At 32.6% G+C, this 10,978-nt stretch overlaps 2 protein-coding genes across 2 annotated transcripts in view; both read left to right on the top strand.

The window, feature by feature from the left end:
• Positions 1-1,985, top strand: part of LOTGIDRAFT_192654 (hypothetical protein) — a 7,900-nt gene extending 5,915 nt beyond the window's left edge. Inside the window, exons 5-7 of the mRNA XM_009061294.1 lie at positions 247-337; positions 1,281-1,337; positions 1,876-1,985. Of these exons, the coding sequence (XP_009059542.1) occupies positions 247-337; positions 1,281-1,337; positions 1,876-1,961 (234 nt within the window). The 3' untranslated portion in view covers positions 1,962-1,985. The remainder of the gene's footprint in view (positions 1-246; positions 338-1,280; positions 1,338-1,875) is intronic.
• A 2,229-nt stretch (positions 1,986-4,214) lies between these two features.
• Positions 4,215-5,323, top strand: LOTGIDRAFT_124446 (hypothetical protein; the record flags this gene model as incomplete). Its single annotated transcript, XM_009061295.1, has 3 exons — positions 4,215-4,385; positions 4,648-4,823; positions 5,188-5,323. 3 exons carry the CDS (start codon positions 4,215-4,217, stop codon positions 5,321-5,323), a joined length of 483 nt encoding a protein of 160 aa, XP_009059543.1.
• Positions 5,324-10,978: the final 5,655 nt, after the last annotated feature.

The raw sequence follows: 10,978 nt of genomic DNA on the forward strand, positions 1-10,978 counted from the left end.
AATCCCCCCCCCCCCCCCCCCCACCCCACCCAAAACAAAATTGAATTAGATGGAGTTTTACGTTCTGGCCCTTTTCATTTCTTTTGCGTTGCATCTAACAGTAACATTTTCAAGTGCCTGTATGCTTGTTGTAAACTTATTTCTCAAGAATCTTACAGCTTCGGAAATTATTGTTATATATATTTATAAGCTCAGTGAACAGCATATTATTTTGTAGTTTGAATTATAAAGTTTTCTTATTTTCAGGTTTTTGATAAATCTGGATGTGGCTATATCACTCCGTCTGATCTAAGATGTGTTTTACAATGTATGGGAGAAGATCTAACAGAGGAAGAAAGTTAGTATACGACTAGCGTTTGGGAGGGTAGAAATAAGTATGCATACATGCTTCTTCACAATGTCAAACTATTACGACCTTCAGTTTATACCTTGACTCCAATATCGGCCTTGTACCATTGAAGTTTGCAAATGCTGTGATTTTATTGAATTGTACGCTAGCAAATACAGCCAATGAGAGGTCTCGACAAAAGTCTGTAAAGCCATAAGTTTAATAATCCTTCTGTCGAGGGCACTGATTGGCTGTATTGGCTGACGTACAACCAGTCAAATCGCTGCATTCCGGGATACGAGAAAGGTGTCTGTTGGAGTCAAATCATAAGCTGAAAGTCATAATAGCTTGACATTGTGAAGATGGACAACATGTTGTAACCAGACTGTCAGACATCGGCTTCATCTCATTGGGGGACACTGATATCTTGGCTTTACAACATTCTAATTACTATCTGGTGAGTTTGGTTCCTGTAATATAGAAAAGAAATGCCAGATTATCACAGTAACAAAAAAAATTCAAGCCAAAAATTGTACAATACACATTGTGCATTGACATCATAATCTAATCAAGCTTCTATGAAATTACAGGAACCGCAGACTGGAATTGGCGATAATTTAAATAGAAGTGTAGTTTTCCTCAGTGAAAAGAAAAAGAAAAGAAATTTTATTTTTCAATTCCCTTAACGTTAACCTGGAAATATTGTAATTGGTCTTCAGAAGAATAGCTTTCTCTCCAGACTTAATGCTAATGTCATTCCAGATGAGAAAATTGCATTAACAATGTTTCAGATTATACTGTAGAGAATGATAATATGTGATATTTTCATCTACAATTGTCGCGTTCTTTTCTAGTTTGTTTGCTCATAAAAATGTCTGGAAAGACAAAAAAACAAAAATTCCAGATCCTCGAACTATAGTTTTTACAAGATGATGATATTTTTTTCTTACAGTTGATGAGATGATAGCGGAGGTTGATATAGATGGGGATGGTAGAATAGATTTTGAAGGTAATGTCAATTATGATTATGAACGCCATCGTGCAGGGGTATAAGATCGGTCTAAAATCTATTGTGTTCTGGAAAAGAAAATGTTGATTTCAGTGCAATCGTATTATGTTCATCTGCATTGTATAAGCTTATATTGATGGATGGACAATCGAGATTGACACAACCTTTTATGAAACGGTCGCATCAACACTGCGATCATATGTTGAGTAAAACATAGTATCAGGAAGCCGTAGCACCCGTTCCTCCAAAAAATTTACGATTATTGTTTTTCGTATTTTAAGAGTAGATAAAATACTTACGCCGAATCGCTCGTAAAATGTTTGGTAAAGCGGGGCGGGATTGATTATTCAATAATTGACAAAGCAAATATGTTGCAACTCGCTTCAAGTTGCAATATTTTGGCTTTGTCAATTATTGAATAAGGACAAAGATAGGACCAAATGATTGATAGAATGGCTGTATTTTTTTGCATTGCATTTGTATTCAAAAGCACACATCGTCAAAATACTGAATCATCTAAATCGTTATATATTTTCAGAATTTATAACATGTATGAAAGAACAAGATATTCTAGAGGGTGACCCAGGATCCCCAACTGAAATACAACCAGAAAGAATTTTGTAATTGATAAATAAAGTTTAACTTCATCATATGTTTTTTTTTTGCTAACATCTCATTTGGCACAAGATTTTATAGCATGCCTGGGTATTTAATATATATATAGTAGATAGCGGGTGCAACCGTTTAATTCTTCCTTTACAGCTAAAAAATGCTTTTCATTATAATTTCCCTATACGCATAGGCATATAATCCTTGAATTTTCAAGGTCGTACTCATGACAGATAAACGAAAAATATGATGAATCATTGAATTTAGTCGACTTGGGCGTAGCTACAAGAAATAGGAAATAAACAGAAAGGAAGTATTAGACATAGATTTGAGAAATAGAGAGAGGAAAAGGGAAAGGCCGAGAGTGTGGGAAAGAAGAAAAAGTAAACTTATGTTATATTATAGCATGCAGTGCGGGTAGAAGGTAATGTTGGAGATAGAAGAGAATGATGGTCATGAGTGAGGACGACACAAGGAGGGGGAATTCAGCTATTTCTAGACTAAACGGCAATAGTTCCTCACAATTGCAGAAAACGCAATTTTTAAAACAAAAAGTTTACAAACAATGACAATAGGATAGCCATGTTAGTAGACGAAGTTCGTAATAGCTTGACATAGTGAAGATATCTTTTAGCCTATCCTTTGGCATTAGTCTGCGCTATGGGTAGACTGTATTGGAAGCAAAGAGACCACTAAAGTCTGAAGTTCAACTGGGGTATATTGATGAAGAATATTTCAAAGACGCCCTAAAATATTTATTTCGATTTATCTGGTCGAAGTATCGTTATGAGATGTCCAAAGGTCGTTTTGTCTCAAGGTACATCTAGTGTCTGGATAAACATGCCTTTGAAATTCCTCCACAGTAAAATTTTTATTTATCTTTCTGAGCACATACAACATTATATTGTGCCTTTTATTAAAAGAATTAATGAATATTTATTCCAATCAGATAACAATGCCGAAAAAGAAAGTATATAATCATCATCCATTCATTTTCAAAACAAAATGGGGAACTACTTTTTATATAATCAAAATATGTTATGCGGTTATGAAATTACCTTAGATTCAAGATGGCTGAAAAAGAAGACTGAACATTATTTATGATGACAATTACAAATAGTGTATCCCTGGGAAAGTATTGATTAATTTGTGAAGCTATGGAATATTCCCTACAAACACAGGCCGGCTAAAGGAGCTTATGAAGTATGAATTTAAATACTATTACTTTGTAAATTTGGAAAAGAAAGTCTGGATATTTTTTGTTTTTGGAATGATTGACAGTTGACACCGACGGCGACAGTGTCTGTCAACGGCATTCCGCGACAATAAATCTTAACTTAGAATAATGTTTTATAAGTCAACATTATTGATAGGCCTTTTCTACATGAATCATTATTTCTGCAGTTCCTTAACCATCAGATTTTTCAAACTGAACTGTTTAGTTAACCCTCTTCTAGGCTATCACTAATCAGTGCTTCAGCCTTCAGACTTCAGGTCAGAGGGACTGACATGGAATAAGGTCTAGTTGTTGAATGGGGCAATAGACTAAAGCCCTGTGTGCACATTAAAGTTAAAGATCAGTTGGAAATCAAAAAAAGTAGGCATATGCCACTGTCTTGGCACTTACTGCACTCTCTGCGTGCAATTGCATGTCTTCATAATCATTGGCCCTTTAGTTGCAGAATTGTAGAATGTTTTGAAAATGCCATTCACTTCATTTTTGTGAATTCATAAAGTTTGCTTCTTTGGATAAGGGTTAAAACTAAGAAGACTCAACAATAGAACTTGACAGAAAACTGTAAAATAAATAAGTTTATAAGCCTGAAAATATCAATTTCAACTTCTTTTAGGTGATTATTGATAAAAGCAATGTTATGTTGTTATGTTCACTTGACTATGGTTCTAAATAACTAACTAAATCAAATTTTAATGTGCATAAAGATAAGCTGTGATTTAGTAGTTTCATGTAGATTTGAGCATTTTGTTCTGGTTATAATATTTAACCTAATAATGGATTTGATTGATTTAATCACTAAAGTAGTTGAATGCTAAAACTATATAATCCTTTAATTTGATGAGTGTAATTAAATCTTAATTCTATAGTCTAACATGCTAAATCAATTAAAAATTTGATTTACATTTTGGTAGCTTGTCAACAAGTAAATATGTCATGTTAATCTGACCTTTTCACTCACTTAATGATCCCAACTTAGTGACACATAATCAGAACTAACCAGTGAGTAACCCTTGTTCTCTTTCTTTACAGATATGGCTCCAGAAGTTCATGTCTATCATGAAAACAGCAGGAAAAATGGCTGGTCTTTACCTCCACATCCTCTACAATTCGTAGCCTGGATTGTGGTTTTATATTTTATACTGATATATTTTACAACATTAGTTCCAGCCTTAATATCAGAATGGCAACCAGCAGCATATATCGTATCCTTTTAAATAAAATTTTCTTTAAAGGGACATCCGGCATTCGTTTTATCAATCACACTTCAGATGCTCAAAAACTGGAATTGTTTAGGTACATGCTTATCAGTAAGAGTGTTAACTGCTCAAAAACCAAAAATTTGCGCTGAAATTTAAGTTTCAAATCCGTGTGTGAATTATCTCCATTTCTTATGATATTCTTAGGGACCACACACTGAGACTAATTTGCATGTTTCATTTTCAACATTTCTTTAACAATACAAAGATCAATGCTTTAGGCTGTGCAGTACATATAATCAGCCATTTTGTAGCAGCAACCATCAATCCAGCAGATCCTGCTGTATTAAAGAAGATAACTGATGGACCTACAGGAAAGTTTGATAGAAAGAAACATCCCCATGTGATAGAGAACCAGTACTGTTATTTATGTGAAGTACATGTGTAAGTCGTTAGGGTATCTCACTTTTCACTGGTAAAACAAATTCTTTTGAAACCTATATGTATCATTAATGTCATTGTGACCAAAATAACCTTTTCATATGACAACCCAAGATTAGCAAGTTATACTGTAACGACCTTGAAAGTAAGATTTTCTCAAGGTTACGATGAATTTCACAAAGCTTTTATTTATAGAAGCTGCCTTCAATTAGCTTTGTGCATGGCAGAAAACATAATTAAAATGAACTTTGTCAATAGTCATTTTTTATTCATTATAAATGCATTTCTTGTAGCTTTGTGCAAAGTTTTTAAAATACACAATTGTCTTTGTAACAAAAAATGAAATTTTATGTGTGTTTCATTTAAGGGGCCCGAAGTCCAAACATTGCAGTGGATGTAATAAATGTATTGGAGGTTTTGATCATCATTGTAAATGGTTAAATAATTGTGTAGGAAGTCGAAACTATAGGTTAGTTAACTTATTCTGCAGGGATTTGAAGTGAATATTCTTTCGGTAATAAACACAATAAATATTTTTATGTCATTGTAATGTAATGGAAAGTAATTTTGGTAATGTTTTAGACCGAAGTGAGCAGAGCAATATACTTCAAATTGGGTGACAAGTAAATATCACTGTTGATGCATTTTTATTGCAGCAAATGACTTAATCTTTGATCATTAAAACTTGTAGTTGAAATTATTGGTGAATGTTAATGTTATTTTTTTGCAGATGGTTTTTATGTACATTAGTCAGTGGTTTAATAGGAACTATAATGATAGTATGTGTAGCATTAGTTGATTTTATTGGTTATTTTATTGATAAAGATACAGGAGATATGCTGGAGCCTTACAATGGTAATATTTATATTTTGTTATAGTTATCCGGGTGTTTTGGTGTATGTATACAGGCTGGTCGAATTCCAATTCCAATTAGCTAACTAACCTGGATGTAAGCTGATTAAATCGAGCCTGTGGTAGAATAGTACATTAGGCTTTTTCAACCTATTTCTTTAATCATATTGCAACATTGTTTAAATGACACATGTTTCAGGAGCCAAAATGGCACGTGCATGGTTATTATCATTGAACATCACATTTTTTTTTCAGAAATAATCTCCAAATCATCGAACATTAGTCAATCTGCAGCAGGTATGATCAGTTTTTATTTTTTAACTAAATTACTTGTAGGGTGTGGGCTCATGAATACTCTTGGTTGCAAAATTTTGTCGCTGACTCAAATCTTGAGTAAATTGTCACTTGTGCCCAACCTTCCACGACCAGATTATTGCATTGCCGACAGGATTTATAAAATCAAACTAGATCTGATCACCAAAACTTTTGACAAGAGAGCGTGCCCCCACCAATAAAAGCATTGTTATTTTACAAGAGAGAAGTAGCGCTATTGTTTGATAAAGATGAGAATATCATTATCAAAATCACACAAATGAAATGAAATGAATGGAGTTTTACGTCCTACTTTTCTGCACCTTGTGGGCTAATGAAGACGGTCAAAATGACACAAATATAGTGAATTAATTGTAATCCATATAGCTGTGTCTAGTTATTTTCTCTTCAATTCCTAAATTCCAATTTGGCTTATAGTGCTATGAATGTTTGGTGTATGATCCTATAATGGTTTGGTTTCAGTATTTAAAGCGATACATCAACCTGTATTAGATGATATATGGTTAACAATTGTTGCTATAACTGGTATTTTAGCTTTGTTAGCATTGATTTTATTAGTTCATCTTTTTAGTTTTCATGTTTATTTGAGTAAGTATGTGTTCCTTTTGTCTTGGAATATATTTTGATTTTATGGTTGTCAGACAAATTGAGTGCCCTAAACCAGCTAAAGTATTTCTATTCTCAATGCCAATGTTGATTAATACTGTAGAAGTTGACACTAGGCAGACATTCAGAGGCACTGACTGGCATCAGAATTTTCCTAACCTTGGTGAGGTTTCTAACTCAAGGTACTTAATTGCTTGTTATCGCACTAGCTAGTCCACTGCCACTTTGTGTTGTAACAGTTGTAGCTTTTTAAAAGTTAAACGTTTTTTGTTACAGTGTGTAAAGGAATGAGTACATTTGATTATATTGTTAAAATGAGAGAACGAGAAGGTGTGAGGAATTCAGAAGAAACAAATTATTCTCCACCTAAAAATAGTTTTAGATCCAAGGTAATTATTGACTTTCAATCTTATTTCTGGAAGTTTAATCATGTCAAGTATGGGAGGAATGATTAACAGTATTTAGATTAAATGTGGAAATTTCCTTGGATTAAATATGGTATTTTCAGATTATTTATTTTTTATCTGTTTAGGGAAATAGAATAACTCCTACAGTAACACGAACTAAAGGAGAAACTGATATGGTGGATGGACGTGTGAATAGGTATGTAAAAAATTAGACTTCTTCGGTGGCGCTTGATTGGTGAGATATGAACAGGTTCCGTTTGTTCCAATTTTGGCCTCAATCAAACTGTACAGAACCAGATTATGTCACATTCATAATTTCAACTTCTTTTCCTTTCTCTGCCATTTTGAATTCTTTCTGCACCTACTATTTCTGGCACAGGTGAAAGACATTCTGAACTTTCAACTTGTTTTAGTGAATGTCTAAATGTGCAGAACTTACCAGTAGTGCGGCTTCTTGGCCCCTTTTGTTGCTGCATGTCTTTCGTTAAATTTGATTCTTTAATAATTGTGAACTTTGACATTGAAGTAATGCGGCCAACCAAAACCAGGAGATACCTTTACATCTCATTGATAGCTATAATTTATCAAATATCATAGACATGAAAGACATGATAGAAGTCTAATTAGAAAAAGACCTAACTTCCTTGCTTGACCTCTGTATTAACCAATCATGTGGCTGCCCTTTCCATGTGATAGGTGGAATGCCTCGGAATGCACCTATTGTTTGCGTCACATTAACCCGTCGCTGTTAAGGGCAGTCATATGATATTAGCAATTAAACTGATGTTCAATATATGTAGAGAAAGAAATCATTTACGAGAATATAGTAGAGCTTTAGAGAAAAGAGAGAGATTAGAAGAGAATGAAACACCTCCACCATCAACTAGTCCTATTAAACATTTTAATAGAAATATGGTAAATATACTCTTTATAATATGTTATAATATATGGTATTTGTAGGATGGAACCTTGCTTCCTTCCGAGTAGGTAAGATTCCCACTGCTAAAACAAAGTATATTTTGTACAACGAATACAGAATAATCCTGAATATTTTGGTATCTGGTTGTATGTGTACTTTATATTTGAAAGCATGTTTTTCCCCTCGGTGGATGATTATGGTCAAGAATTTAACATATAACATATTTTGTTTTTAGAATAGGCATTCGGAAGAAGAAGAGAGAACAAAAATTAAGAAATTAAAAAGAAGAAAAAGAAAATCATTACCAGAATTAGATGATCATGATATTGCTACTATTGGTATGATACCATATTTTTATATCCTTAGTTTATATTTCCTTGAAGTAATTTGAATGTAGTTCATAAAAATCCAGGATATTTGATTTTGTGATGATGATTCTTAGAGAGGACAAATTTAAACTAATGATATTAGTCTTGAAGATAATGGTTTTCAATTTTATCTATCAGTTAAATTGCGGCATTTAGTGCATCAATTATAAATAGAAAAACAAACCTGAAAGGCAAAATATACATCATCATATAAAATAGTTCCAAATGCTTATAAAAATGGATGAAAAGAAGCAGTAGATTGTTATATATTTTTGTCAAAAAGGTCAGCTGGAAACACACTTTATTTTTGTAGGTAATAAAGGGCTATATAAAACTCCTGTCTATACAGAATCACCAAATCATAAAGTACATTCCTCTCATCACAGAACATTACCTATACCAAAGACTAGACCCACTGACAACAACTCAGATACTGCTGAATCCTTAGAAGAAATCAACCACAATAAATCTATAGATAGACAGTCCTATGATAGTGGTGCCTATATGACAGGAGGTTATTCCAATTCTCCTGCAAGTCAATATAACCAATCACCAAACAATAACAATGTTAGGAAATCCAAGAAAAAGAAGAAGAAAAAACAAAACACACGTCAACTCAGTGATGATGATAGTAATAATGAACTTAATACAACTACAATGTTTACCTTGAATGAGTCGGCAAAATTGAATCGTGATGGTTCTTTAGATTATTCCAATGGTTTTCAATCTCTACCTCTAACACCTATACAAATGAGAAAAAGACCCAACGAGATTCCACCGTTAGATTTATCCACTTTAAGATCTAGTACTGAGTCTCAGAATACGTTTAAACCTTATAGTGGGGGTTTACGTGACTCTGATACCTACCGATATTTAGACAGAGAACGTAATAGTAATCCACTATTACAATCAGTACCGGAAGGAGCAGATGTTGAACTATAACTCCTATATTTATTATTTATTTTTAATCATTCCTTCAAATATTTTTTAAAACCTTACTTCTTATAAAGGCGAGCTCATTTATGATTTTTCTAAATTGTTCTTAGTTCTAAGTTCTATTTTGTTTACTATTGGAACGTTGGATCAATACTTAGCAGTAAGGTCAAATATACAAGTTTTATTTAGTAGGTTATTTTAATTGTTTTTGTAACAATTTGTTCTTGAATGATTCAGATAGCCCATGTTGCCTGTTATGTTATAACAATAAATTTCCAATAGAGGAAAACAATTGTCTGTCTTTTGGGGGTGCTCGATTGGTGAGTTCTGCACTGGAAGCAACCCGATGTTCAGATTTCAGCACTTGTGCCATGTTTTTCTAAAAAATAGTAGGTTTAGACAGAATTTAAAATGGCAGAGAAAGAAATAAATGGAAAAAGTTTGAATGTGACAACTTGCTTCCGTACGTTCATTTGAGGCTAGAATTTGAACATGTTCCGAACTCACCAATCGAGTGCAACCTTTATTCCATCCACTGTATACATGATCTCATTGGTTTTTACTTATGTAACTTGCTATTTACTTTAAGATATTTTAAGAATTCTATTTCAATAATTTATTCAGCTTTAGTTTTTAAAGGTAACTTATTCTTTCTTTTTCGGTTGATGATAACCAAAGATCTATTTTAACTTTGTCAAGTGCTTAAGTCTTAGTTGTTGTAATTGTATATAACAATTTGTATTTATTTATGATTTAGTTTGTATTTATTTTAGTATTTATTATTATTTTCTCTAGTTATTATCAAGTATTAATTATTTGTGCCAAATGCTACAGATACTATTGTTTATTTTTTAGCATACTTGTAAAATAGAATATACAATTTATTTTAGGTCTAATAATTACTGATTTTAGATCACTTTCTTAAGTAATATCCAATTTAGTCACATGGGTAGCTTATATATTTCACATCTGACTTATTTACTTTAGTTTTAGAGAATTTGTGCATTTAAGCAAGCAGTTGTCACACCATGAAACATGAAATATCTGATGAAATATTTGTTTCATGTTTTTTCTGTGGGCTAGTACACCATAATTTTAATGCACGTAAGGGCACCACAGAAAATTAGTAAAGGAAAACTCTTGTGTTACTTTTTAATCAAATGAATAAAACAGACTACATTACCTGTAATAGCATGTTTGAAATGCTTTATGCATAGTATTCGTGTCTATCAGCACACATATTTTATTACATGTTTCGTGTTTGATTTCTGCTAGGTGTTATATATTAGTGCCAGCATGTCTTGAACTTAAAAACTTTAGAACAACAGGCTGTTATGGTTTGCTGGAATGAAAATTGACTTTTCACTAAGTGACTTAAATGCTTTGTGTTTGCCATATACTTCTGTTTCGCAAGTGGAAACCACTATTTTCAGTAGAATCTCAAAATGAATGGTAGAACAGCTGAATGAAGTGCTTACAAAGAAATTTCAGCAAGCAGTTTAGCATTAAACATGTCAAAATTTAAAAAGGCCTATGTAAAATATGTATATAGTATATTATAGATATAGATATATAGATAGTTGTCAGTATTATGTATGTACTTATTGTTATTTCAAATATCTGTGATAGAAATGATGTTTATATGTTGGCATGTTGGGCCAGTATTTTTATTTTATTATTTCAATAAGTTATGAAAATTTCTGCTTTTGTCTCAAAGTTCTCATTTAAGGAATGAAT

Source organism: Lottia gigantea, assembly GCF_000327385.1.
Source record: "Lottia gigantea unplaced genomic scaffold LOTGIsca_47, whole genome shotgun sequence".
NCBI lineage: Eukaryota > Metazoa > Mollusca > Gastropoda > Lottiidae > Lottia > Lottia gigantea.